We start from the raw sequence: 27,423 nt of genomic DNA, 5'->3' as shown, positions 1-27,423 counted from the left end.
CTAATACACGACAGAACTCGGCTTCCGCGAGAACGACAAGATCACCGATATCGAATTCCCCGATGAAGATTGGTGGTTCGGCCACCTTCGCGGAAAGCAGGGCCTGTTCCCTGCTAACTACGTTGAGCTCGACCAGTAAATTGTGGGAGGGAAGGCGCACGGCAAAAGTCTTCTTTTTTTTCCGGACGGGGGTTGCGCGACATGCCTTGATGGTGCGGACAGCAAGTTTAGTTCTCTTAGCCCTGCGCACAATGATATTGCCACACTGTTTGTCGTGTCTGTGTTGCTGCGAGGTTGCGACGGAGCTCATTCTCAGGCTTTGAGCCTCTTCCGCGGACGCAGCCTGCGCATGGCAATCATGGTCAGATTTCTTGCTCTACGTTGCATCGCCACTATGATGACATGATAGGTGATGCCGAGAAAATGGGAAAGACGTCATGTTCTTCTAGACGATTCGAACATGTGAGGACATCGGATGAACCATAGCAATCGATCGCATGAGAAATTCAAGAAAGAAAGAGGGAGAAAAAGAACTCCCCAGCCAAACGCCATTTCCGAGCCGGAGAGCTAGTTCATGCACAAGGAACCCGAAAAAAAGAAACCCTCGCGAACCGCCAAGAAGGAGCAGCAGCAGCAGTAACCGGGTTCTCATCGTACACCTCCCCACCCAAACCCTCGCCGGAGTTTCTCAACACATATCGTCGCATCCATCGCAGCTACTCCAGTCAGCGTCATGGTCGCGAAGAAATGACCCGTATTCGACGATACGGCAACGAAGCCTAGTCCAAAACGGCCGTAAAGTGGATTGATACCACAGGAAGGGGGAAAGCTTGGGAGAGAAAGAAAAAGGAGGAAGGAGGGGAAAACACTCACCACTCGGCACAACCCTCACATGCGCCATCGCAAAGACAGCAACAGCACAGCGTAGCGAGACACGCCGCCAGACAGCCCCTCTGCTTCTGTCCGCCGCCGCCACCTCCTCCTCCGTGAGGTCGGCCCTGCGGCGGCGGCGGTTGCTGCTGGTGGTACTGCATCGGCGGCTGCTGGGGCGGGTAGTAGCCCTGCTGCTGCTGCGGAGGGGGCCCGCCCATGGGAGGGCCGTACGCCTTTGTGGGAACCATGTCAGCCTTGATCCTTCTCACGAGTCTGTTGTTGCGCCGAGAGCGAGGATCTCCTTCCCCCTCCTCTCTCTCTCTCTCTCTCTCTCGGGGTGACGGCGGGGCGCGGACGTACTGCTTGTGGCTGTTGCGGGTAGCCTTGCTGGTACCCCCCCGGCGGCGGGCCATAGCCCTGGGGCTGGGGGTTGTAGTAATCCTGGCTGCTCATCTTCTCCTTCTGGGTCCTGACTTTCGTTCGCAGTTGCTTCTCCTTGCCGTTGGTGTGTGATACGAGAGTACGCGTATAACGATGTGTGTGATGTTGGGAAAGATTGTATATAAATATATATGATTTGGTGGGGTGAAGTTGAAGGTAGGTAGGTAAGATGAAGGCGAAGTGAGGTAATGCGAGGATGGGGTTGGTGCTAGTAGATGAACCCCCGTCGCTCGAGTCCTTGCCCGGGAATACGTAGGCCAAAAAAAATGGCTGGGCTGACGAGTAGGCGATCCAGCACACTGGCCACCTGAGCAACCCACCGAGGTAGACACCCATCCACAGAACTGGCCACTGGAGGCCACCTCCCCAGGCCCCCTCAAACAGCAATCCTCTCTGCTAAACACCTGCCCGTCTGAGCTGACTCGGTACCAGCGCGGTACCCCCGAGGAGGTCCAGCTACCCCACTACGAACACAGCCTGACAGGCCCCCCGCGCAGTCGGCTCCTCCGCTGATGCTGCCCTACAGGCTCCCTCCCAGGACCCGTAGGTGCCTACCTTACCTGCCCAAGTAAGTAGGTACCTACCTACGATCCAACGCCCTCTGGACGAATCTCGGTGTCCACGCTCTGGCCCCCCCCGATGACTTTCCATTGCTGTGAAGTATGTACAGCCCGTGTACCCCACCCCTCAGCCTGGTCGGCGCCGCCGCCACCACGCTGCATCCCTGCGCTCGAATGGGTGCACCACGCGTCCTGTTGCGCCGTCTTTGCCGTGTATGGTCGGCCGCTGTAGCGCCAATCGACTACTTCTCTTCCTTTCGATCGTCTCGCTGCGGCGTCGTGGCGCCGAGGCTGGGCGAGCAATTCGTGACGTCGATGACGACCATATTGGTTCGCTGGAAAGGCAAATCAGATCGTCGCATCACGGGCGCGTGCTTCTGTGGCCGTAGATGCAACACCAATAACCTTAGGTGCCCTGAGTAGGTAGAATATGTAGGCAGTCTCGGGGGAATCATGTTCAATTCGCTATCATATCTCACGTCATCATAGTCGCGGGTCTGCGCCGCTTTCCCGTCCGCCAGATGCACCTGATACACCTGTATCATACATATGTATCCAAAATATCAAACCAGGCGCTCTTATCCTTCCTTTCACTACGCCTCACTCAAGCATGATTCACCTCTCGTACCGCGGGAGTTGTTCCGACCCCGAGCCGATGTCCCTCGGCGACGACGGTCCCGCAGGGTAGCTATACTGGCCGCCATATTCGTCTTCGTCCGTCAACACCGGCGCCGACGGTATCGCGTCTGCCGCATCCGCCGGTGGTGCTGATGGCCGGTGGCTGGGTCCGGCCTCGTAGTCCTCCGGGAACTCTGGTGGCGCGCTTGCTTCGTTCATCAACCGCTGCCTCTCCACCTCAAGCTTGTCCTCAGTCGGATGAGATGTCGGCCCTGCAATGTCCTCCAGTGTTGGCGCTGACGGCGCGTCATGCTCGTGATTAGCTTCTGTCCTGGAAGGTTCGTGTAATGGTGGTGCCGAGGGTGGGCCGTCGTCGGCGTCGTAAATATTGGCTTCGGGCGCCGAGGCTCCAGAAGGTCCTGCATCGGCCGCTGATGGCCGGCTCGGCAATAACCTCTGTTCTTGTCGACGCACCCGCTCCTTTTCTGTGAGACCGCTCTCGTCCTCGATTTCAGGCGCTGGCACGTATGCTGGTGCTTCCCCTCGATCCAGAGGACTCGCCATGTGTGCTACCTCTGCCGTATGTTGCCGGCTCAGAGGCCCAGGCGGCCGTGTGCCCCTGGTCGGTGTCGGCCGCTGCCAATAGCTGGACCCATCGTCGCCGTCCGCATGCCCTTCTGACCACGGGCTGATGATCTCATCCTGGCTGATCGCATCTTCTTCTACGTGATAAGTCCGTAATGTGTTGCTCCTGCCTCGCTCTTTGCTGCTATCGACGGTCCCCATGACCAGTTCGAAAACAACGGATATCACTCCCTTTTCTCTTCGCAGTCGATCTGTATCTATCACATTGCCGCTTCTTGCTGTGTAACCCTCAGTGGGCTGGGAAGAAGAAAACCCAACTGCCCTAGACTGGCCCCCGCTCTGGAGTTGATTGGCTAGCCTGCCACCCAGATCTACCAGCACCTCGATATGATACTTGAAGCTGATCATCTCGCCAGGTACTCCCTTGATGGTGGGAAATGCGTCCTCCGGGACCTTGAGAGATGCCATGACGGTTGTCTCCATAGTCGCAGGGTCAATGATCAAGGGCGCCACCGCTTGGGACAAGTCTTTGCGGAAGACACTCTGTGAGGTTGTGGAAGACAGAGACAACCCTCCAAGACCAGTTCTCGACCTGGGGTAGTATTCTTCTTTCTGCAGCTTCCGAGCATCGTCTTTGGACACCATATCAGCAAACAAGGACGCTGGCGGAGCAGTATCAATCCTGCCCTGGCGGTACATGGTGACAATGACGCCATGCATGCTTTTGAGACGCTTGATGTGCTGGACCGAAACCTTGACGGTTGCTGTATCACCCGCAACGGCGCCTCCGCGCAACAGCTCGACTGTTGCTGTGATTGTCTTCTCGTCGACTGCCTGCAACTTGGCATTGGCGGCGAGCGATGATGTCGTCTGATGTTCCGTGCCACGGTCGCTCATGCCACTGGTGGAAGTCAGACCACTGTCGCCGCTTATCTCAGACCGACCATCTTGTTGCTGGTGCAAGGGGCTCCGCGGGTTGTCCTGCGCATCTTGCTGTGTGTCTTCTGAAATGGTGGAACGCTCCACGTGAGATTCGTGGTCCGAGGCATGCTCGATCGCCTCGTTGGTGGGAGGTAGTCGTTCCACTGGTGCGGCTGGGCCATTTGCATTGGTGTTAGCCGGTGCCACAACCGTCTGCTGCTGTTTCCTCCTTCTCGACTTTTTGGAAATGGGTTCAAGATAGATAGTTCGCGGTCGCGGACGGGGGAGGAGGCCAATGTCGATCTTCTCCACCAGTGATATTTTTCGGTCGCACGTCGTCGTTGGCGCGATAGTTGTCGGTCGCGTGAGGGTCGCAGTGATCATATAGGAGATGGTACCACGCTCAAACTGTGGCTTGTAGTTAGCATCTCACGGCATATTCCGAGCAAGGGTCGATTGGACGGCGTACATCGATGCTACTGGGCAAGCCCTTCTCGGGAAACTGCAGGTCGAACTGGAATTCGTACTTGGCGGCTTCCAGGCGCCCCTCGCCGGCAAGCACCTGCTCATCCTGGAACAAGGACGCGTAACCGTTGCCGTGGTATTGCGCCGACGAGCGACCAGACGTCAAGATGGGGCTGGCGAGTTCGCGCTCGGCAATGGCGGGGCCTTTGAAGACGCGCACGTAGCCGTGCAGGGCCACGGTCAGGTGGGTGATGCGAACAGGTTTGACAATGGTCAGGACGACAGAGCCGCGGACATTGTCGCCCGCATTGTACTGACGATGGGGCTCATTCGGGCGAACGTGAAAGTCGGCAACGTGGCGCGTGCGGGTGCGAATGGGCAAGGAGAATCGGGAGAAGAAGGAGCGGGACGAGGTTTGTTTGTCGACGGCGCCGTTGGCATCTAGGTTTGCGCCCATGTATGCAGCGTCGGAGCGACGGGGTTCAATTGAGGTGGCTTTTGAGTTCGATTTCGACGTGGTGCCAAAGGGCTCGGTGGGCGCGAAGGTCAAGGAGGAGGGAGGGGAGGCGGCGACAGGACGCACAATGTCGACCATCCAGGGGCGATGCAATGGCGAACAAGCGCTAGCGGTTGATGACGCTGAGGGCGGTCGTCGTCGATGGTCGAGCACGGCAGGGTGTGTGACTGCGAGGTCGGATTCGTCGGATCGAATCGAAACAAGACGGCTGACTCTCACGAAATAACGATTTGGTGTTGCTGTACTGGCACGGATCTACGCGATGCTGACCACGGGCTTGGCTTGGGTTGCATATGCCAAGAGGAATGAGGGAACCTTGCCAAGAAAGCTTCGCCCTTGTCGTGCTCTGCAGTGGAGGGAAGGTCTTCTGGGTGGTCTTTGGTCGACGATTTCTGGAACTGGGACGGCCGGGACGGGAGGGGGTTGGCCTGGGGCTCTGTTTTGTTGATGCTGGAGGTGGAATGGGACGATTCACAAAAGCAGCAATGAGAGGACGATGGAACACGACGCAACGAGAGAGAGGCGACCTTGCCCTGACTTAATGCAGCGGGCGAGCAAGAGAGAGAGAGAGGGACGGAGTGAGCAGAGACGCAGGCACGTCTGAGCCTGAGCTTGCCCGAGTGAGCGAGCGAACCTGAACCTGGAAAGAGCGGATGGCGGCGCGCTCAGGCCTGGCGCCTCCCCCATCCGAGTCCTCCACCATTCTCACCTGCCAGTCAGGCCAGGCACAACCCAGCCGAGATCCCGACTTATAATGCACCGTTCCTACCAATGTGTTGTCAGCGAAATCAAGCACGCATTTCCTCCTGTTTTCTATCACTCTGAATTTTGCTCCTGTTACCTTACCTACCTACGTATGAACGTGGTCAAGTACGTAGGTAGACAAAAGTATTCTCCTTTGCGTGCCACTCGTGCCCTCTCTCCTTGTGGCCATATCCTTCGAGACCAACTGTTCTAGTGGCACCCACCCCGCGAATGCTCCGCCTCATGGCCCCAACTGGCACTACTTGTGCCCAGTGTCTCTCCTCAAAAGCCCCCCCCCCCGCCCCCCCCCCCCCAAAACGAGATTTACGGCGACGGTTCAGTGCACATATATCTCACGGTTGACAGTTCGTCTCACACAAGACATATCTTTCACGGAATTATACAATTCCATGGCACGCTATTTGGCTTGCACTACGAACAGACATTGTACCGTACAGCCAGCCATTGATATTTCCTCGGCCACATCACTCACGTACGATGGCGTACCGCATGAGGGTCTCGGTTCTGTCGGCCTTTCCGTAACGGGCTCTGAGATAAGTACTGGGGTAGCATTCCCCGTCAGTGTCACCTTGAGAGGATGAGGGATGACCTGACCGCTTGGCACTGTTGGTCCCCGCGATTCAGCTGTATTTCGCGACGAATGATAGTATTATTTTTCACCATGCTCGTGTGTAACGCACACGTCGCGTGTCAGGCGCAGGATAGGTCTTGCCGCCACGGTACTTCCACAGCATGATGCTGCCGACAGTCGATTTAACCTCAAGCCTCTCTGCAATGATACAATTGCCTCAGCCCGGCTTCTTACCAGATCAAGCGCCAAGGAAGAGCTGAGTCCGAATCTTATCTCACAGCGAAAGACACGAACCGAGAAAAAAAAAATGCAGCATGTCTGTACATGTTTCGGCGCCAGAATAGGTACCTACCCACCCTGTCGAAAGCCATTGCGCCCCTCGACCTATTTGTACCAGCACTCCACTACGGCACACTCCTCCCGATCCGCATCGGGCCAGACACCACATCCGACCCAGGGCATGGTTCAGTGGCAGCACTAGGCCCTCCAGCTAGGCACTGGTTGGCCGAGAGCATCCACTCCCCATCCTACCCAGGTGCTTTTGGTACAGCGAAGACCACCACACCTCAGCGCGTTGTCTTCTGGTACGCAGTTTTTGCCCGTCGGCCGCTACCTAACCAGGTAGGAGTACATGTACTATGTATGCCCCCCCCTGGCTATGATCCCTCACAACCCTTCCACTGGAAAAGGGGATCCCGCAGGCTAGTAAAGCGCCCGGATGCCCCTGGGCTCAATGCGTTTCATCCACCATCCTTTAAGGTCCAACGCAGCAGGGCTGGCGGTCTGTATCCCTACTCAATGCTCACTTTGCTCCGTGTTCTCGGCTCCGCGGCTCTGTCGCGTCAAGGTTAGCATGGCAAGGGCTGGATGCTCGCAAGTCGGCACCCGCGCGCACATCGATTATCTCTCCTCGTCCGCCATAGGTGGTATTGCAAACGCAAATGAATAGGGTCATCTGAATGGTCCTCTCTTCGCCATTTGTAAACAGTTATCTAGCTCCGGCTGTTGGGTATCAAGCTCCGGTCGCAATCTCTGCATCCTCACCAAAATTAAACGTATGCCACACCTGCACTAAACACTCCAATGATTCCTTCGCTCCATGACTCCCGTAGGAAAACAGATGCCCCATCTCATCCAAACCCCTAAGCAATGCCATGCATGAGATGCACAATCCAAACGCCGTTTTCTGTCCTTGCTTATACCAAGAGAACCGTACCCACAACTCGCTCTGTTCAGTCCAATGCCTCGCCGCTGATGATGCTCTTGAGGATGCCCGCGCCCACGCCGTCCGTCATTTGCTCCATCTCCTTCTCGCCAACGCAGCTGGCCACCCGCCTCTCCTCGCCAGTGGCAAAGTTGCCCTTGCGCGACCGCTTGCTAGGCGTCTGCGCAATGAAGCTGCCCGCCTTGCCCTCCACGGGGCTGACAAGGCCGAGCGTCTCGAGGCTGCCAACGACCTCGCGGAACTCTGAGCTCGAGAGCGGATGCAGAACCGAGTCTCGTGTGCAGAGAACAGTGTACGTGTCGAATAGAATCTTGACAGTCGGTGCGAGAGTAGCCGACTTGGATGGTGTCGTCGAGAGTCCAGAGTTGGCCCTCGCCACTCGGTTGCGGTTCTCCAGGGCCACCAGGGCGCAGAGTGCCGCTTTTTGCTGCAGGTTGAGTGCCTTGAGTCTCTGGTTTGTGCCGTTGCTAAAAGCCGCTTGCGTGACCTTGTTGAGGTGCCCGATGGAAGCGCGAGGCGCTGTCTCTGCCGTCAAAGCTTTGAGCGAGCTCGTTGCAATCTGGGCGACGCTCCTCGAGCCGCCCTTTGTGGGAGAGGCACAGTTCGTAGTCTCACCCAGGGGCTTCCTAGAGGGCGTCATCTGAAGCATCTTTTCGCGTGCTTCGTTCTCGTGTTTCTCTTTCGTCTCCGTCTCGATCAAATCCAGCGCTCTGCGGCAAATCTCAAAGGCCTTGCGCAAGTCTCCCGTCTGACTGGCTACCTTTCTCGAGCAAAGCTCGATAGCGGCGGGATGGATGAAGGGAGCTGATGTTTGTTGGCTGCCTTCTGGCAACAGGCTCTTTAGACGGGTCGTGATGATACTTTTGATCTGGGCGGCTGAGTAAGGGTGGAAAGGAAGCAGGTCGGGCTTCAGGTTCTTTGACTTGAGTCGTGGTAGGAAGCGATCTGTCAAGTCCAAAGCGTTGGCAATGCCGACCATGACCAGCCGTGACGGTTTCTGGAGCGACCACTCAAACAGACGGTATAGACTCTCCAAGCCCATTGTGAGAATGTGGTCAATCTCGTCCAAGACAACCAAGTGAACAGGCGCATCCTCTTCCGAGGTGACAAAGATGGTCTGCAGTGCCGCCATGGCTTGCGCCTCGTTGAGATCTTCGCTGTGGCCAGCAGGTCGAGAAGGGTGTTGTACAGGTCCTTGGATGATTTGATGCTCATGCAGTTGATGTAAAGCCTGACGCACCCCAAGCGTCTCCGTCAACTTGCTCGTGACCTCCTTGACCATGGCGCTCTTTCCTGTACCCGGTGGACCGCTGATGTAGAGGCAGCCACTAGCAGCCGAAGAGGAGCACTGGTCGACAAATTTGCTGAGCCGGGCCTTCTCCTCCTCACGTCCTACAAGTTGGCCAGGATCAGCTCCACGGGCAAAGAGCTGTCGCGCGTGGTGATAGACCGTCTGCTGAGCCGCTGGTGTGAGGGGCGTCTGGGGGGTCATTCGTCTGAAAAGCTTGCCCGCAGACATGACAGCATGTCTTGGCGTGATTGGGGCCTTTGCGAAGGCATCTCGGTGACGAGGGGTTTGTGGAGTGACGGGTACGGCTTTTGTAAGCTTCTGTGACTTTGTGCGGTATTGCCTCTTTGTGGATGGCGTGGGGACGACATCGACATCCTCATCGATTTCTGACAGGGACTCAGTCGCCTTGGGGTCGGCATTTTCGTCATTCGCCTCCGCTAGCCGAGCTGATCGTCGAGTTCGCTTTGCAGGGCAATCAAGGGCACCTGAAAGAGGCTTGATGAGCAAGATGAACGCAGGAGGCGCTTGCTCGGGGGTCCGCTTACCTGTGTCTGCGACGTCCCTCATCCGCTTTCCGAGGGTTGTGCCGGCCATTGGAATCGCTCGAGGGCTTTTGACCTGAGAGTCAGGAAGAAGCGGTAGAGGAGGAAGGAATGGTGCAATATTCGAGAAGGTGCAGTCAGTTGGTGAACGTTTATGCGTCAAGGCAGGTGCAACAGTTCAGAGGTAGGTATGTGGAGGTGTGGGATGTGTCGCTGTCGAGGTCGGACCTGCTCCGGGAGCTGGCTGGCAGGGAGATTTAGAAGTAGCCGCCCCGGAAGGGTGGGCCAGTACGGCGCGTAAAGTGCTGCAGGAGCGCGTTTTCGCGTCAGGGCGCGATTTCCCTTTAAACGACGTGAGGGAGTCGACGGCTGCACGTGCTTCTCAAGGGACGTGCACGCGTCTGAGGCCCCACCTTTTTCGTGACTACTTGGTGGCAAGTCTGGCCAGATGATGCCAGCCAAGGGCAGTGTCAGCCAGTAGAGAGGCGAGAACGGCTAACAGTTAGTGCTTTGTGCGGAGGTGCCCGATCACTCGTCTTCCCCCAAACCAAACGCCGGCCTCCGCCGTGACTATCTAGACAGGATGGTACCCGCAATTGGAGATGAGGCTCTTCGGCTTATCAACTTGTCGTCGGCCCCATCATGACCTTGCCTCCATGTGCCCTCGTTGGCATCTCTTCCTCCCTCACTCTTTTGAATCGTGGGCGTAACAGTCAGGCCGCCTGTCCATCTCTTCCCCTCACCTACTCTGGCTTCTCGGCTGCAACGCCGACCCACCAACCTCGCACCCCGAATGTATGTGGCATGAGATAGTGTTGCATGACCCGACTTCGATATGGCAGAACCCTCGTATAATGCCTTGGTGGAGGGCTTCAGAGATCGCGAATATCCCATGCTCAAAGGTTTGCTGGTTCGCTCGTCCGGAAAATCTGACAGGGCTGACTCGCCACAGACTCCGTATATCTCGACCATGCTGGAACGACGGTTTACTCCAAGTCTATGATGGACATGTTCACTGCCGAGATGATGTCTAATTTACTTGGCAATCCTCACTCTGGCTCTCTGCCTTCGCAGTACACTACGTCTCGTATCGAAGACATCCGTTTGCGACTTCTTAACTTCTTCAATGCGGATCCTTCCGAGTTCGACTTAATCTTCGTTGCCAATGCTACGGCAGGCGTCAAACTTGTGCTTGAAGCCTTTCGAATTCTGCCCGCGGGATTCTCATACGCATATCATCAGGCTTGCCATACTAGTCTCGTTGGCGTTCGTGAGGAAGCCGTCGAGAGTATTTGTGTCGATAACGATCACATCAACAAATGTCTCGCTGGGCACACACTCAATCTCAGCCTAGTTGCTTCAGACTCAACAATCTTATTCGCCCATACCGCTCAGTCGCATATGGACGGGCGACGATACCCAGTTTCGTGGTCATCGGAGATGAGAAAGGCGGTGCATCCATCGAGGGCCCTATATACTCTGCTCGACGCCTCATCTCTTGTAACGACCTCACCACTCGATCTCGGCGACTCTGAAACTTCGCCTGACTTCACCGTCCTTAGTCTCTACAAGATTTTCGGCTTCCCCGATTTGGGGGCTCTGATTGTCCGACGCCAAGCGCAGCCAGTCTTCAACTCGAGACGATATTTTGGTGGCGGCACTGTGGACACTGTCGTATGTGGGAAAGAGAAGTGGCATGCTTCGAAGAGCCAATTTCTTCACGAAAGACTAGAGGATGGAACACTGCCGTTTCACAGCATCATTGCGCTCGATGCTGCTCTTCACAGCCACAAGGTGCTTTTTGGGACTATGGCGCACGTCGCTGCTCACACAGCGTATTTGCGCCAGCATCTGGCCAAAGGACTGTCTGCTCTCAGGCATGCTAATGGCGAGCCAGTCTGTGTCCTGTACGGTGAAGACAACGACCTTAACGCCGAACTTGTCGCTGAGTGTGGGCCAGTGGTAGCCTTCAATCTGCTCAACGCGGCAGGTGCATGGATCAGCTTAAATGAATTTGAGAAGCTTGCTACGCTTCAGAAATTTCATGTTCGAACCGGTGGTGTGTGCAGCCCAGGTGGTATCGCCGCGGCTCTCAAGCTTGAGCCTTGGGAGGTTCGGAGAAACTTCTCAGCTGGCTTTCGTTGCGGTACGGATCAAGACATCATCGCCGGAAAACCGACGGGTGTGATCCGAGCCAGCCTGGGCGCGATGAGCATAATGCAGGACGTCAAAAGCTTCGTTGACTTCATTGTCGAATTCTACAGAGAGACGGAGTATCTTGCCACAATCCCGACCACTACCACCATGGAGTTTGTCCCGGACACCGCACAGTTGTGTGTCCAGGCCTTGTCTGTCTTTCCCATCAAAAGCTGTGCCGCCTATTCGGTGCCGCATGGTATAGATTGGGAAGTGAAACCAGAAGGTCTAGCTTGGGACAGGGAATGGTGTCTGGTTCACTCTGGGACGGGACAAGCATTGAGCCAGAAACGATATCCTCAAATGGCTCTCATTCGGCCAGTCCTGGACTTTGAGCAAGGCCTTCTTCGTGTCACATGCTGCGGCACAGTACGCACAGATGGGCCAAGCGAGGTTTCGGTGCCGTTGTCAGCGGACCCAACGGTTCTGGATACGCAAGGTTCCGACCCTATGCTTGTATCCCGAGTTTGCGGTGATCAAATATCCGCCCAGAAATGCGCTCTTCCAGAGGTCAATGCCTTCTTCTCCGATGTTCTAGGCGTGCCTTGTGTGCTGGCTCGGTTCCCAGCAGGCGGTCGAGGACGGGGTATGCGCCAGTCAAAGGCACAAATTCAGAAGCACCAAAGATTCGGAAAGCCAGCAACGAGCCTGATACCAGGATCATTTCCAGACCTGCCATCTCCGCCGGACTCGGATTCTGAACAGCAGGGAAGCAAGATTCTCCTCGCAAATGAGAGTCCAATCTTGTTGGTGAACACAGCCAGTCTCCGCGCACTCAATCACGTTATCATGGCCAAGGGGGACGCCCCGGTTCCCATCTCCGCCTTCAGGGGCAACGTTGTTGTCGGCCCAGCCAACGACAACGATGCACCTCTGCCGTACGCCGAAGACGCTTGGGCCAACGTCAAGATAGGTCGCCATAACTTCCAACTGATGGGCTCTTGTCGTCGGTGTCAAATGGTCTGCGTCGACCAAAAAAGTGGCGCAAAACATCAAGAGCCATTTCTAACTTTGGCCAAAACCCGACGCTTCGACGGTAAGGTTTTTTTCGGAACGCACATGCGTCACGACAGTCGACCAGGCTATGCCACGAAGGCAGCTCAATATCCAACCATCCGGGTGGGCGACACGGTCGAGCCCAATGCCCCCGTGCGTTGAGGAAAGGAACTTGTCAGAACAAACGGATGACAGCACTTGAGCCACCAGCCTTGGATTTTGCCAAGAGATGGCCGACGACCTTACGAGCATCTCTCAACACGTACAGTGCCCTTGTCTTTTCCGATACAGTAGGTGTCAGGTGAAACGGGGACATCCGTGCGCGAAGCTTACTCCAGTCTGAAGCTCTCCACCTCGAGCTCAGCTTTGCTTCGCCATCCGTCTGTCTGGTCAACAATACGCATTTGACCGTCATCCAATGATGCGTTTCCCCCATCGACAGCTGGTGCGTCACATATTCGCGCTAACCAACAACGTCGAATCAATGCGTGGTTCTCAATACGTATCCAAATCATGATGTCGACAACCGGCCCAGAGCGTGCACTGGTAGAACTCGGCCGTCCGAACAACGATCAGGAACGCTAGCCTCAACACCTACACGGCAAATTAGCTGTATGCCTAGGCAGGACCTGAAACGGGACTTTGCTTAAGCATTATTGTGTTGCCAGAGTAAGCAGGCATGAGCAGGCTGGCAGTGGGAACCATCTAATTGTCCTGGGTATGACATTAAAAGGCCCACGACGTTGCTTACATGCGCAAGTGTAGCAACGATGACCAGCACGGCAATGAGAGCCCGCTTGGTGTTGTCCTGGGCAGGACGTTAAAAGGCCCGGCATGTTGTCTTCATGTTCGATCGAAGCAACAATGAGCAGTATGGCGACAGATGCCAGCTGTGTAACGAAGCGTTGCCATGCTTTTCGGTTCTGTTGGATCCGCCATGATGACGATCATACAGATAGTAAGATGCTTCCGCCGTGGGGCGCCATATCTGTTACACACTTTGCTGACTTGTCTCTACAGGATGGACCATTACGAGTGAACGATCAGTACATACCTTCGCGCGTTAGTCCTGGGCACGACGGGGAAACTGCCCAGTGGACACGACTCAGTACGACGAGACGATTCACGATATGATGACGTTAGAGCTAAAAGCCCTTACGGTCGAATGCCTACTGGTCGTATTACGAGCAGCTGGTGAGAAAAAGTCGTGGTGCGCCGTGATGACTGTCGAAACTGGTCGAGAATAACAACCGGCGCAGCAGCGGATCTGTTGCGGCGGCGGCGAGGTCACTCTGCGGTAGAGGCGTAAATCCTCGTCAGTGCCGCCAGGCGGGGTTCTTTCTGAAGGAGACAAGCGTGATAGTAAGAGCAGTATGCCGGAGGCGTGTCGTCAGCTGGCCGTCCCGTGGGCAAGTCCACGACCAGCAGACCACTTGCCAGCCGCGGCAGAGGCTACTTTGCTCCGGAGCCAGCATCTCGGACTAGGCCGAGGAGGACCTGGGCCACCTGCGGATATCACCGCCCTAAGGGCGCCGAAATGGGTGGACCAAACGTTTGGACGGTGGAAGCGTGTGCTTCTAAGAGCGATGGGCTGGTCACGTCTCCTGGGACGGGCGGTGGGATTGCATCGTCCGGACCTAAGCTCTTGCGCTCGACCATCAGGTTTCGGGGCGTCTCCCGATTACATGTCAAGGGGGGTACACAGGTGGGGGATTCCGTTCAAGTGAGATGCCGACGATGATTCTCTTGCCGAACTAGCTGGACAGCGAAATTCAAGCCTGACTTTGCCCCATACTATTCTTACCTGTGTGTGGTTGTAAGCTGCCTGACTATGCGAGTCGATGGAGTCGATCTTGAAATTACGGTCAAATCACGGTCATCACACATCCAATGCTCTGTCAACCAAAACGATCCACCATTAAGACGATATCTCGTTGCACTGCACATGGATTGATGTAAGGCGTATATGGCCATGTGTTTATGTTGGTAGTTCACAGTAGGTATCATTAGGTTTCAACCGATGAAACGGCCGCTTAACGTCTATCATACACGGATGCTCCGCTCGAAAGCCTGTGATGTACAATCTGGTCGCGCTTTCCCAAAAACGCCCCAACTCTCATAAGTCATTGATGATGTCGTGGTTTGAAGAATTTTTGTGCTACTTGTGCTTTATTTGGGAGGCGACGCAGGGCCAGCGGTGAAACTGGAAGGGCGTGTTAGTCCACACGTGTCGAGGTATCAGATTGGGTGTACTTTGGTAGTGTCATACTTGCGCCACATCTTGCCAAACATGCCGGGTGCGACCTGCTGGTCATGGAGGCTCTGACGACGAGCCTGGCCTTGGGTGCCGCGCTTCTGGTCGACGAGGCCGGCGAAGAGGGTGTTGGAGCTGCGTCTGCGGCCGGTGGGGGAGCTGCTGAGCTGGTCGGCGGGCTTGGAGGAATCCATGGTGATATTTCAGGGTATTGTAGTTTCGAGGGGTGGATAATTGCTTGAGAGTTTGTTGTGGTGTGGTGTGTCGGGGTGTAGTGAAAGAGTTGCGGGGAGACAGCCACGGGAGCACTGGATATATAGGCACAATGGCAGCTCATGAGGGGTCAAAGAGACCCAGACGAACTCGGTCAATGGCACATCACTGACGAACGACCTAAGGGAGCGGGGGCAGCGAGCGATGCGTAGCGACCCAATGAACAAGCACGGGTTGGGAATTTACACGCGACCACTAAGCTGAGAAGAGCTGGCTTGACACCAGGCGACACACACACATATCACGTCGAGGTCGATGACTTCACCAATGGGGTGATCCGCCGGATGGCGCCCGGGGAGCGGATGGGGAAAAGCTTGAGTGTCGTCGATGATGCGTACCCCGCGCGCGAGTCGGGGAAGACGGACATGGGCGAGGAGGGGCCCTCGTCTCTGGCCTTCTCCCACCTTAGCACGCATCGAGACAAACCCAGGTCACGAGGCGGAAAGGGGTCAATAAGGGGAGGTGGTACTCGAGCCCCGACGGCCAGGGCGTTCGATTGTGGTCATGTTGATAGGGGCATGCCCATCGCCGTCCCGTTGGATGATGGTACAAAAAGGGGTCAACAGGCTGGATGTGTGGACCTGATCGCCGGTCGTGGGCATGGCAAAGTCTATCAAAGGGGTTCCCTGTGGGTTTGAGGGAGCTGATGCACTAGGGTCGCGATGGTATGAGATTGTCTGGGCCGGGAGTGCTGTTGGGCATCGGGCGAAGCGAATGGATGCGGTTGCGGCCGTGTATCGAGGTGCTGTGCTGAGGTTGCGAATGGAAGGTGAGGTCATGGGCCGAGTTGAAGCTGTCATCGCTGGACCCTTGGACCCCCCTGTGGCTCCAGCGGCTCCAGTGGCTCCAGCGGCTCCAGTGGCTCCATGGTCTCAGTGGTCTGGTGGCCCCACTCGGCTGCTCGCCCGGCCGCTGCTGCCTCAGCAGAAGGAGCGCCCTGTTAAGTCATAATCGTCATTGAGCGATCTGTGGGGCCCGCGGCAATGCACGATCTTGCATCTAAGGGAGTCCCACCCCACTTAGCCAGATGCATCACGATCGGCTCGGCTTGTCAACCTCGCCGGCCATCGACGACCTCCATCAATAGCCTCATCTCCAGCCATCGACGACGCATCAGGTTCCTTGGCTGAGATGTCGACGTATAGCAGATCATCATCAAATCGATCTTCACGACAGTACAGGCCTTTCTGTAACAGCCAACGTTCTATTTTCTTCTCTCCTACTCGCAATGCAAGATGCAGCAAACTCGTGACAAAAAAAAAAGTAAGGAAAATGAGGAAAAGAGGAAAAGAAATCAACATACGCGGGTATCGTCTAGATGAAAGTATCCTTATAATCCGTCGATCCATGCCAAATCACCAATTTTGTATTCCGACCTTCGGAAACGATGCCTGCTCCCAGGGCTCGCAAACCACTTAGCAGGCGCACATGCGGGTGCCGCCCACCATGACGGAGCCGGCAGCGCCAGTCGCGGCCTTGGTAGCACCGCCAGCAACGCCGCCGACGGTGCTAGTCAGGCCGTTGGTGAGGCCACCGAGACCGCCCGTGAGGCCACCGAGGGCACCAGTCAGACCGTTGGTGATGCCGCCGAGAGTACCAGCAACACCGTTGGTCAAGTCGCCGAGGGTGCCAGTCACACCATCGAGGGTGCTCGTGACGCCGTCGAGAGTACCGCTAGCACCGGCACCGGCACCGGCACCAGCTGCGCCAGTGAGGCCGCCAGTAAGGCCACCGAGGGTACCAGTGATACCGTTGAGAGCACCGCCAGCACCCGCACCAGCACCGGCTCCGGTGAGCCCGCCAGTGACGCCACCGAGGGTGCCAGTGACGCCGTCGAGGGCACCACCGGCACCGCCAGAGCCACCTCCAAGGAGACCACCGAGGAGGCCAGTGAGGAGGTTACCGCCGACATTACCAGCGCCACCGGCGCCGGCGCCACCGCCGAGAAGACTAAAGACGGTTCCCAGAATGCCGTCGAGGGGACCACCGGCCTTGCCACCAAGTACGCCGCCGAGGCTGCCGAGGGCGCTGCCGGCCTTACCGCCAGACGCAAGGCCAAAGATCGATGACAGGATGCCCGACACAGTCGAGATGATCTGGCCGATAAAGTCGGTCGAACCTGTGACGTCGGCGAGCTCGAGCGAAAAGCCGCGGGTGCCGGGGTTGACAACACCGGTGAGGCCGCCGAGGGTGCCCTGGACGCCGCTGAGGAGGCCCGTGAGGCGCTGGACGTCGACCGAGCCGCCGCCCGACTCGATGAGGGCGTCGATCTCGCGCTGCGAGAGCTGGAGGTCGTTGAGGATGCCCTCGAGGCCGCCGAGAACCGCGTCGGCCTGGCGGCGGGCGAGGCTGAGCGTGGGCTTGACCGTGATGGCCTCGCCGGTGGGCAGCATCGTGCCCATCTGCTGCTCGAGCCCCATGTTGATGGCACTGTTGGCGCGGGCAATGACCGTTTTGTCCATGTTCACGCCCTTGCTCATCATGTTGTTGGTCGACTCCATGCCGTTGGCCGCGTCCATGTTCATGGGCTTGGCGTAGGAACTGCCAACGAGGGCGCTAAGGGCGAGGGTAGCAGTCGAGGCCTTCATTTTGACAGTGGGTTTCGGGTTTTGTAAGTGAGTGTGGAAGGTGAGTTGGTAGAAGATGTCCAAAAAAATGAGAGAACGGTAGAAGTGAGACGGGTTGTTAGAGAGTGTGGTGAGAGAGTGTGTGTGATATTGTGTGAGTTGCTGAGTGCTGAGGTCTGCTTCTTCCATCAACGGACTGACAACCTGCGTCTTTATACTACGCTTGCCTCACGATATCGACTTTGAGCTTCACACAACAATCTCCTAGAACTCTGAATGGCTCCTCATTGTTGGTGAACGTTTCCCACATTGTCGGCCTGTCTCTCGGCAGGACCCTGGAGCAGCCATATCGCGAAGCCTGGGCAGCCGCCGACCGACGCCACGCACAGATGGCCTCTTGGGTAGGGGCTCGCTGGAATATTGTCCCAGCATCAGGCACCGGCACCGGTTTAGCTACAAGTGACACAGTCCCAGATGAGGCTCAGGAATCTTCCTAGCACTATTGACTGTTGTGTGCATCCGAGCGTGGGGTCGGGTTCCCAAGGGTCCTTCATCTCCCTTAAGCCACGGCTTCTCCCCGGCATCGTGCCGCGCGAGCTGTGGACATCACTGCAGAGCTTCTTCCGGTGTCTCCGGTGTCTTCCCGGAATGTGGAAGCACCTGCATGTCGCCGATCGACTAAAGGAGTATATGTGGAATGTCACACAAAAATACCCGCCGTTGGATGGGTGTTCATGAAGTTCCCTTACGGCACTGTGAGATTTGCTAGCCTTTGGTCCACGATACGTGCCTCGGGTGAGACATCGATGGGTCGTCCCGAGACAGCCAGCTTGCGGACACCACTTCGACCTTCCACAGCAGCGGGTGCTTTTGATTTCAGATGCATCATGAGCGTGCCCTGGTGCGTGGGATTAAAGGTCCACATGACAATACCTTGTTCTGTTCCGGGTCATCAGGGCTGCGGACGATCAGGGTCTGGTGCATATTTCGAGCGACTCAAGTGAAGGGAATTCGGCAGAAGCTCATGCCAGTCTTTGAAGCAGAGCAGAGACATTGGCAGCGTGCAAGTTGGGTGTTCATATCCCAATCCGTATGAATAGCGCCCATGCATAGGTCAAGATGGTGTGGTGGTTGCTGAGGAGCCTCGGCCAGCACCAAGTCGGCTGGAGGGATGGCAACCGCTCTTTCCTGCCGTACTGCCTAGGCTACAGCCCAACAAACTAGGTACATAGGCAACTCCGAAGCGCCATTCACCAACAACCACCGGGCCGTGACGCATGGCCTGGTGGTTATAGAGGTGCTTAATAAATGCCCGTAAACACATGCCTCTACATGTGAGGGCGCGCAAGTTCGAAAGCGCGTGGAGGGACTTGGGGGTTCGACGCCGGCACACGGCAAAGGAGAAATCCTTTTTGACATCGCATTTTTTCTGTTTTGATTTTGTCTGCCCTTTTCGAGTTATCACCTGGCCTTAAAAATGGGCTTTACTCGGTATCATGCAGGCGGCGGCAGGCTTGAGATGTGATGTTTTGGGAGGGGCGCTTCTGATGGTTTGCGCGTGCATAGCAACTTGTGCGAGAAGGCATCTTTTCTCGGCCGCGGCCTCTACTTCTTCCAGTCTCGTTCAATATTATATGGATGTGCCCGGGATATACACAGGCCCCTATGTACTCCTGTCATGCCGACTTCGAGGCCATCTGTATAAATACCATGAACATATCTCAGTCTGATAGTCTAATCTAGACCCTCTCCAATTGGCTCACCTAGGGAGCGGCGATGACTTGTATGAAACTGTCGACCCGGGTCGGTAGCTAGAGATACGTTCCTACGTAGCTGCTCTCACTCTGGTCGTTGATTAACCCGCCGATCTCTGGACTCAATGAGCACGAAACGACCCTATTTTGCTAATCGGACATAGATAAAATGTCGACCTCCGGTACCTCGCGAGAGGAGTGACCTTGACTCGCCACTGAGAAAGGAGTTGGTGCCCACGGAGTGTCTAGTACACTTTGGCTGCAAGCTAATATCCTCATCGCCAGCGAGATTCTCGTCGAACACGTCAAACGAGCCCTGTGCCTTTGTCGACCTGGTTGGAATATGACCAGCCTATCATTTGGCAACTCAACTTCGTGATACCACTCGCACTGGCACTAGAAACCTGAGAAGCAACTTGAAAAATAATGGCGCCGCGGCCGGTCGGGGAGTCTTTGACGGCTGGGACCTGGGTTAGATTTACCGAGGATAGGTTCTCTCTTTGCACGACATGACATTAGAAAGCGGTTAGTCTGGGTTCAAGGATCCGTGGCGATGATGAGACTGCTCAGGTCGGAAATGGCCCAGTTGGCAGGTGCTCATGGCATCAGACAGGATATTAGCGAGGCGTTAATCTGAATGGATGCTTGGCTGAGACGTAGAGCTTTGGCTCGATGTATGTATAGATGTAAATTTGAACTTGGTTTGATGAGCAACGGAATACGGGCTTGACAATATGCTTGGGCTTGTGAAGACTGGTTCTCTGGTGTCACGGTGGCGACAAAAAGGCTACGTCCTGGGCGATTGTCGGCAACGTACGTGCGATGATGATCCTGTTTCAGGGGGTGTGGAACTTTTACCTGGGGCGCAATTATCACCAGCAACAGCGCATCAGCGGTTAGTTTCCATCTTTAGTTGCCAGTCAGATCTTGTCGACAGGGTAAAGAAATCCTGTCTCGAGCGCTGTCAGGTGAAGAAGTCACAGACGTGGCAGCTATCAGAGCCACACGTGGGAGATTGAACTACCCGCCAGACACAGTCATGGATGTATGGCCTTATCAGATGAGCTGTTCAGCACTGCCGTAGCGTTGAAGAGCAGCAGACAAGACAATTTCATTGTGCTGTCCTCGCTCTATCGGGACAATAGCGCAATGTTGTTTCCCAAACCGCAGATCTTCTGTGCGGCTTCAAGAAAAGCCGTCTTCTGGAACATCAGGGCTTTCCAGCAACAGCCTGTTTGTTCGGAGATGTACGCGAGAAACTCGCGATAGTATATATCGCTTGCCCAACATCGACTCTTGTCTTTCACCAGACGAAGGTTACCTTGAGTAGAAAGAAACGCCATTACCAACGCCATCATTTGTCTCAACCTGGCACCGAATTCCAGCATCATCCAAGAAATTATCTGGTCACAAAGAAGTCTCACCCCCAACCCAACAGGAAAGTCTCACATCCTAACCTGATTCTATGTGTGTCCATGTTGCAACCCATCGCCCTTGTGGCCACACTTCATCCTACCCCGTGTCCTGCACCTCCACCTGGCGTCAAAAAACCAAATGCTTTTATCCTTTCGTCAGCTGTTTCTTCGGCGACGGACCTAGCAAGCCCTGCACTGCTGTACGTCTCTACATGTCCACTACCAATTCATGCCCCTACTGTCCCGATCGTCGTCCCTTCGAGCGTCAGCAGCCCATGCACATCCCCGAGGGCACCCACGTTACCTACGCCGAGAGGCGCGTCCTTGAGCAGAGATATCCTGGTGAAGCGATGGTGACGCAGTACTCGTCACGCCCGACAGACAAGCGCAGCCGCTTCACGCTAGCAGAACAAGAGAGGATCCGACGAATCCATTCGGACCAAAGGGCAATGAGGTTCGAGGTAGTGCCCGAACAGCCCGGTCATCCGATGGACATCAACAAGCCGCTGCCGCCCCGACCTTTTACAGGTGCCTTCTCGCTCGTTGGAGCAGTCAGAGTCGTCGCAGGGTTTCGAGACTCGTACGCAGAGCGAAGGGCCGCAACCTCGCAGAGAGGCGCGGAGCAGGTTCGAACGTCCCCCAAGACACCCGCAAAGGATTCATGCCATGTGGAGATGTCGCAGACCTTACAGATACCATCCAAGGCGGATCATCAGTCAAGCATTGGACATCTCGCGGTACAAATCCGGCCACAGCCCAAGGACCGTGGCTCAACATAGCTCCGCCCCCAAATACCCGTCGACCGCGCAAAAAGCAGGCTCAGGGCACGTCTCGCAACAGGTCATGGAAGAGCGGTATGCTGGGCGACACGTTGCGCGGCGGTTCCTCGAAAGCGTCAGACCCGGATTCAGACTCAGAGTCGTTCGTCTCAGCTGATGCACTATGTATCGAGCAGCGACATTCTCAGAAACAACGACTTTACGACGCGGACCTGACAAATGAAACGCCCAGGAAAGGTACAAGAAACCATCTGCTGAAGAAAAAGAATCAACGCAGGTAATCGATACGGGTTTCTCTTTGAGTCACTGTGGTTTGTTTGTGTTGAATCCCGCGTTTCGTTCTTTGTTTACGATCAGGTGTGTCGCACTGAAGTGACTTGGATGTCAGACAGCGGAGAAGGCGTGCAGGAACAAAAACAGACAATGGGTGATTGTATTAGTGAGGGCAGGAAACCTTGGGGCAACCTCCATCATACACAAATCTATACAAAAATGCAAAGGCTTACAATCTCCACAAAACACAATGCCGTGATGGTGCTGACGGAGAATTCGCAGCAGGGGATGTAACGCTCCTTCGTGATTTACCCAGCAAGTCAATGTCAAGGATCTGAGTATATTACGGGCGATTGATTACTCGACTCGCTCAGGGCGTTTGGTGAGATGACGTAGATCTCTCGATAAGTTGGGGGAGCCGAAGAGATGGAACATGGAATGGAGGTTGGCATTGTCGGCAAGTCCCATCGCTTGGCTGGCTAGCTGTGGCAAGATCGTCACCGACACTTGCTTACTGGGCCTTGCCGCTCTTGTCATCAACAGCCTGAGCGGCTTTGAACTTGGCAATCTCCTTCTCGACGGCCTTGTCGACGCGAGCCTTGAGCTCCTGTCGATATCCCAACAAGAACAGAAACTCGAGCCAGACAAAAAGGGGCGCTAGGAAGATGGCCTGGATAAGATTATCGAGCAGCGCGGGAGCGCGCTTCTCGAAAGCACCGTGGCCGATGAACTGGAAGATCCAGCAGACAACGTGGGTGATCAGCGCAGCCTGATTCGTGGTCGTCGGGTTTTCGATCCTCAGAGAGTTGCCATAGGCGGTCACAGCGAGGCCGATGATGGCAAGCAATGTGCCGGCAACAGGCTCAAGGAGCACATAAAGCGCACCCCAGGTGATGGCGGCGAGGGTGCCGAGGTTGAGTTCCAGGTACGGAGCGGTCAACCAAGATGGCAGCGGGATGAGAGTCCCCGTGTTGGTGGCCTGCGATCAATTGATGAGCTTGTGGTTCGGTGTACGGCCGGCTCTAGACGTAGACCGAGGTCGGTCAGCCACTCACCAGCAAGAAACCTGAGTAGAGGATGAGAGGCACACAGCACATGTGAATGGCAATGTTGACCGAATTATGGTGATAGGCACCATACTTTGCGCAAGTTAGCCCCAACTGAAATATCAAGAATGAATGGGATGAGACGCCTCGTCCATCACTGGTCGGTAAAGGGCCCGCAGGTTTTCACTTACAAAGGTTAGATGCTTTTCCAAGTCGAGGGACATGATGGTGGTTGATGGTGATTGGACCCGAGAGCAACAAATGTTGAATAGTGCATCCGCAGACAGTCAAAGTGACAGGTGGCTCTCTCAGGCTAGGAGACGGTGGGCAGTCTCAGGTCGTCGGGATAAGGTAGTGAGCGATGGGAGATGCCGTGGGGCCTGAGAAGAGCAAGTGATCGCGTGATCTGGGGTTCGTATTGACAGATGAGCGCTGGTGATGAGGACGGCTGAGGATGCGGAAGGGGGGTAGTCAGGGTCCTCCTTTTTGGAGATGGAGATGCGCGTTAGCTGGAAGCTTCGGAGGCGCGCGACCAGGGCCAGGGGATACGAGGGCTGAAATGTCGAGGGGTTTGACTCGAGGCAGCGGTTTGACCGAGGGTTGAGCCTCGGCTGTCTGAACGATGAGGAATCGAAGTCTGGTGAGATGGAAGTTCTGGTAGATGCAGAATGTAATAATGTCGAGGTCAGACCATGGTGATGAACATTGGGATTTTGAGAGGGGGGGAAAGAGTTTGAACAATGGTCGTGCTCGTGCTCGTGCTTCGTGGTGCTGGCGCTGGCGCTGCCGTTGGTTCGCTGCAACTTGTTCCCCGTCCCCAGACAGAGTCAGGCGCGCCCCTGTCGAGGCCCAGCCTAGGCCAGGTCCTGTCGAGGGAAGGTGGCACCTGAAGTACCTACTCTAGGTAGGTAGGTATTGCACTGCTCCAATTGACAGATGGCAGGTGCTGCACAGCATTCTACGGGAGCACCACACTCCACCCCCACTTCCGCCTTCCGCCTACCGACTTGTCCTCCGCCCTTGTGGCGCGTGCTTGTGGGTACCTGTGGCTTTGCATCTTGTTCTCGCATTCTCTTTGTGCCTTAGCCAGATGCCTGGGCTCGCGCCAGGGAGGCCTCAGCCTCGTCGGATTTATCTCCTCCATCTACTTCTCCATCCCACGGCTCGCGATCCCATCAATTGACCGCCCGTCGCCAGGAGTTAGTGTGGCGCGTCTCAGTAGCCCCGACCCCAGCTCAGGAGGCCTTCGTGCATTTTAATTTCCTTCCGTCTTTCTTTTCACTGTATCCTCTGTGCCATCACGACACTGGCGCGTAGCAACATCCCATCGCTAGAGCTTGCTCTTCCCTGTCTTTGACACTCGGCCGCGAAAGCGAAGCGCCCCAGCCACACGAGGTCGCGTAGCGTTTACTCTGACGAACCTCAAGACGACAGTACTGCTCGACTTGGCCAGTCTTTCGAGAGGTGCACAACGCATAAAGCAGGCGACAGGGACCGACTTTTCGAGGCGATCAATTGCGAGCGAGTCGGAGCTGAACTTTTGCCGCGACACCATCACACACACACACACACACATAGCGAAGATGTTCTTCCTCAAGAATATGGAGCGCAGGGTCACCCTGCACCCTTCGTACTTTGGGCGCAACATGCACGACTTGGTCACGAGCAAGCTATTGAAGGATGTCGAGGGCACCTTCGCCGGAAGCTACTACGTCATCTCTATCATGGACACGTTTGATATCTCCGAGGGAAAGATTCTGCCTGGTAGTGGGCTCGCCGAGTTCAACGTCGGGTACCGTGCGGTCGTGTGGAGGCCCTTCAAGGGCGAGACGGTAGCGTTCCCTGGTTTCCTACCTTGGTGCTGGGGGAACAAGACTTCTGACTTGACTTCAGGTTGATGCCGTCGTCTACTCCGTCAACCATCAGGGCTTCTTTGCCCAGGCTGGTCCTCTCCGACTCTTTGTGTCTGCTCACGTATGTTGTCATTGGGAAGCGGCACACTGCTCGGATGGACAGGCGAGAACTGACACGTTCCTAGTTGATTCCTTCGGAAATCAAGTGGGATCCCAACGCGACGCCGCCACAGTTCACGGACAACGATGACACCATCATCGAGCCCGGAACGCATGTGCGCGTCAAGGTTATCGGCACTCGTGCCGAGGTCAGCGAGATGTGGGCCATTGGTAGCATCAAGGAGGATTACCTTGGGTATGCCGTCTTCCTATCCTTCGTTGCCGTGTGATTGGGCTTACAATATTTTCTCCCCCTTCAAGCTGCCTTCAGGATTAAGTGATACCCCCCTTCTGGGGCTACTGCTGCGAGAGCGGTGGGGCCTCGATGGAGAGCGAGTTCAAGGGCAAAAGCGAGCGTGAACCCAAAAATCAGTCGTCCTCTGTGGTGAGGGACGTTGATATACAGACGAAAATGGCTGCCGCTTCTCAACACCGTGACCAGGCACTCGATTGCGGCAGCCAGGCGGAGCGACCGAGAATCACCGATTGGGCAATCCGGGCTCTGCTGAGCAACAAGTGTTGTGCTTTACTTGTGAGTAAGTGATCGCTATTTCAGCAGTAAACACGACTGCCAGCGGCATACACGAGCATCGATGCCGAAGACGGAGGGAGAGAGAGAAAGCGAGAAAGAAAGAAAGAAAGACACGACATCGAGCTTCGTCAGATGAACAGGGAGCAATCCAACTTCCTAGAGTGCAGCAATTGGTGCAGAACACTTGATGGTCTATCCAGGTGTATTTTCTGCCAGGGATTACATATATGCAGGCGCGGTATATGTACTAGTGGACGTAACGGCCGAATAAACTTGGTTGCGAGACTCCGCCCAATTCTTCATGCAAGTCTCCCTCACAAGTCTTCAGACTTTGGTATTACATAGTGTTACATGAGCGACGTGAACAGGGCTGTCATTGTGCCCTGGTCTGCTCAATCTCGTCCATCTTGGCCTCGACATCGGCTGGATCGAAGCGGTGCATGAGCTTGAGGGCTTTTGTCACCAATTTGGGGTCCTCGTCTGGGGCACCCGACTTCGCAAAGTGAATCTAAACAAACCATCCAGCCTCTCATTCAGACATACACAGGAGGACTAGGAAACCTACCACGGGCACGTCAAAGTCATACAAGTCTTTCCAAGGTTTTGCCTCGGGGGTCGTAATCTTGACCTCGTGGAAGTCAAAGGGCCGGCGGTCCCAAACGTTTGAGAGGGCCGACTTGGCTCTGACGCAGAGACCGCAGCCATCCCGGGTGAAGAGTGTGATGCGGCAGGGATGGAGCAGGCGAACTGTCGGAAACATGGCGCACTAGATTCTAGTGGCTGAGGGAGAATCGATATGTTGAGGTGGGGGTTGGGTAGGAAAATCAGCGGGCTAACTCAACCATTGATTTTCAGCAAGTCCCTGCTCTTGGATGATGGATGATGGAGTGCTGTTGCAGCCAAGTTGAAAGGTAAAGATTGACTCGACGTCGCAGCGCAACATGGGCTGATGACCTGGAATCACAGAGCCTGCCACTGTCGGCCCCTGGCGGGTCCTGGCGGCGGTCCGGGGTGCGGCGGCAACAGGCGGGCAGCTCGTGCAGTGCACTGGAGCGGCCAGGGGTGGTTGTGCCACAACAGGAAGGCGGTGAGAGAGCTTTTCACCAGTGACGTGTGTTTTTCCTTCTGGAAGCTGCCAGGTGCGGTGCAACTGCCCGCCAAATTCTGGAATCGCGGAGAAGAACAATTCAAGCCATTTGCCCCGCCATTTCCCACCTACTTGCCGTCATTGTGTATCACCAACTCTGTATCTAGCACACTGGCAACCCTCACAACACAGTCAGCATACGCCATCAACGACACGCCCACACCGCTATCACCAGGGTCAATTCCTTGCATGAGAAATAGCTCCAGTCATGGCTGAGAAGTGCGTCCACCAGGGCTGCGGGAAGCTCTACACCGATCCCGAGGAGGTCTGCGTCTACCACCCCGGCCCGCCTGTCTTCCACGAAGGCCAGAAGGGTAAGTCCTCCAATAATCCGAGAACCTCTATGGCCACTGGTCGAGCCGTCATCCCGGCTCACTGACACCTCCGTCTTGGACCCCAGGTTGGAAGTGCTGTAAGCCCCGGTTCCTCACTTTTGAAGAATTCCTCGCCATCCCACCCTGCACCGAGGGCAAACACTCGACGACCGACCTGCCCCCCAAAGTCGAACAAAAAGAACCCCAAGCCGACGGCGCGCTCGTTGAGAAGCTCGCCGCCGCCTCCGTGGCCCCGACGCCCACCCGCAAGCCCATCGCCCCGGCCCAGGCGACCCCGGCGCCGCCCCCACCGGCCCCCGAGTCTGAAGACGACGACCCCGCGCTCGCCATCCCCGCCGATGCCGTCTGCCGCCGCAAGCCTGCGCGCCAAATACGCCGGCTCCCCGCGACGGCGGCGGAGTCGTGCGTCCCACCACCCCGGGCGGTGCCCATCTTCCAACGAGGGCAGCAAGGAGCTACAGCTGCTGCAA

The 27,423-nt window shown here is 56.0% G+C and overlaps 12 protein-coding genes across 12 annotated transcripts in view; 6 read left to right on the top strand and 6 right to left on the bottom strand.

Moving 5' to 3' along the window:
* Window positions 1–139, top strand: part of VDBG_04861 (AbpA) — a gene marked incomplete at both ends in the record, with an annotated part of 2,681 nt that extends 2,542 nt beyond the window's left edge. The window contains one exon of the mRNA XM_003005209.1: window positions 15–139. Coding sequence (XP_003005255.1) covers window positions 15–139 — 125 coding nt within the window. The remainder of the gene's footprint in view (window positions 1–14) is intronic.
* Window positions 140–869: 730 nt separating this feature from the next.
* VDBG_04860 (predicted protein) lies at window positions 870–1,326 on the bottom strand (the record flags this gene model as incomplete). Its single annotated transcript, XM_003005208.1, has 2 exons — window positions 870–1,106; window positions 1,234–1,326. The coding sequence occupies 2 exons, from the start codon at window positions 1,324–1,326 to the stop codon at window positions 870–872; spliced, it is 330 nt and encodes a 109-aa protein (XP_003005254.1).
* A 1,163-nt stretch (window positions 1,327–2,489) lies between these two features.
* On the bottom strand, window positions 2,490–5,058 carry VDBG_04859 (pH-response regulator protein palF/RIM8; the record flags this gene model as incomplete). The annotated part of the gene is made up of 2 exons (XM_003005207.1): window positions 2,490–4,406; window positions 4,468–5,058. The coding sequence occupies 2 exons, from the start codon at window positions 5,056–5,058 to the stop codon at window positions 2,490–2,492; spliced, it is 2,508 nt and encodes an 835-aa protein (XP_003005253.1).
* Window positions 5,059–7,548: 2,490 nt separating this feature from the next.
* VDBG_04858 (cell division control protein) lies at window positions 7,549–9,426 on the bottom strand (the record flags this gene model as incomplete). The annotated part of the gene is made up of 2 exons (XM_003005206.1): window positions 7,549–9,317; window positions 9,378–9,426. 2 exons carry the CDS (start codon window positions 9,424–9,426, stop codon window positions 7,549–7,551), a joined length of 1,818 nt encoding a protein of 605 aa, XP_003005252.1.
* A 590-nt stretch (window positions 9,427–10,016) lies between these two features.
* VDBG_04857 (molybdenum cofactor sulfurase) lies at window positions 10,017–12,728 on the top strand (the record flags this gene model as incomplete). Its single annotated transcript, XM_003005205.1, has 2 exons — window positions 10,017–10,074; window positions 10,327–12,728. The coding sequence occupies 2 exons, from the start codon at window positions 10,017–10,019 to the stop codon at window positions 12,726–12,728; spliced, it is 2,460 nt and encodes an 819-aa protein (XP_003005251.1).
* A 548-nt stretch (window positions 12,729–13,276) lies between these two features.
* On the top strand, window positions 13,277–14,357 carry VDBG_04856 (hypothetical protein; the record flags this gene model as incomplete). The annotated part of the gene is made up of 2 exons (XM_003005204.1): window positions 13,277–13,524; window positions 13,587–14,357. The coding sequence occupies one exon, from the start codon at window positions 13,940–13,942 to the stop codon at window positions 14,291–14,293; it is 354 nt and encodes a 117-aa protein (XP_003005250.1).
* Window positions 14,358–16,508: 2,151 nt separating this feature from the next.
* On the bottom strand, window positions 16,509–17,681 carry VDBG_04855 (predicted protein; the record flags this gene model as incomplete). The annotated part of the gene is made up of 1 exon (XM_003005203.1): window positions 16,509–17,681. The coding sequence occupies one exon, from the start codon at window positions 17,679–17,681 to the stop codon at window positions 16,509–16,511; it is 1,173 nt and encodes a 390-aa protein (XP_003005249.1).
* Window positions 17,682–21,041: 3,360 nt separating this feature from the next.
* VDBG_04854 (predicted protein) lies at window positions 21,042–21,608 on the top strand (the record flags this gene model as incomplete). Its single annotated transcript, XM_003005202.1, has 1 exon — window positions 21,042–21,608. The coding sequence occupies one exon, from the start codon at window positions 21,042–21,044 to the stop codon at window positions 21,606–21,608; it is 567 nt and encodes a 188-aa protein (XP_003005248.1).
* A 784-nt stretch (window positions 21,609–22,392) lies between these two features.
* VDBG_04853 (DUF962 domain-containing protein) lies at window positions 22,393–23,151 on the bottom strand (the record flags this gene model as incomplete). Its single annotated transcript, XM_003005201.1, has 3 exons — window positions 22,393–22,860; window positions 22,937–23,020; window positions 23,119–23,151. 3 exons carry the CDS (start codon window positions 23,149–23,151, stop codon window positions 22,393–22,395), a joined length of 585 nt encoding a protein of 194 aa, XP_003005247.1.
* A 1,359-nt stretch (window positions 23,152–24,510) lies between these two features.
* VDBG_04852 (DNA-directed RNA polymerase II subunit RPB7) lies at window positions 24,511–25,169 on the top strand (the record flags this gene model as incomplete). Its single annotated transcript, XM_003005200.1, has 3 exons — window positions 24,511–24,759; window positions 24,821–24,901; window positions 24,966–25,169. The coding sequence occupies 3 exons, from the start codon at window positions 24,511–24,513 to the stop codon at window positions 25,167–25,169; spliced, it is 534 nt and encodes a 177-aa protein (XP_003005246.1).
* A 487-nt stretch (window positions 25,170–25,656) lies between these two features.
* VDBG_04851 (glutaredoxin domain-containing protein) lies at window positions 25,657–26,384 on the bottom strand (the record flags this gene model as incomplete). The annotated part of the gene is made up of 2 exons (XM_003005199.1): window positions 25,657–25,979; window positions 26,037–26,384. The coding sequence occupies 2 exons, from the start codon at window positions 26,229–26,231 to the stop codon at window positions 25,845–25,847; spliced, it is 330 nt and encodes a 109-aa protein (XP_003005245.1).
* Window positions 26,385–26,826: 442 nt separating this feature from the next.
* Window positions 26,827–27,423, top strand: part of VDBG_04850 (CORD and CS domain-containing protein) — a gene marked incomplete at both ends in the record, with an annotated part of 1,050 nt that continues 453 nt past the window's right edge. Inside the window, 2 exons of the mRNA XM_003005198.1 lie at window positions 26,827–26,932; window positions 27,058–27,377. Coding sequence (XP_003005244.1) covers window positions 26,827–26,932; window positions 27,058–27,377 — 426 coding nt within the window. The remainder of the gene's footprint in view (window positions 26,933–27,057; window positions 27,378–27,423) is intronic.

Source organism: Verticillium alfalfae, genomic scaffold, assembly GCF_000150825.1.
Source record: "Verticillium alfalfae VaMs.102 supercont1.5 genomic scaffold, whole genome shotgun sequence".
In the NCBI taxonomy this organism is placed as follows: domain Eukaryota; kingdom Fungi; phylum Ascomycota; class Sordariomycetes; order Glomerellales; family Plectosphaerellaceae; genus Verticillium; species Verticillium alfalfae.
This window is presented reverse-complemented; position numbering and strand designations above follow the sequence as displayed.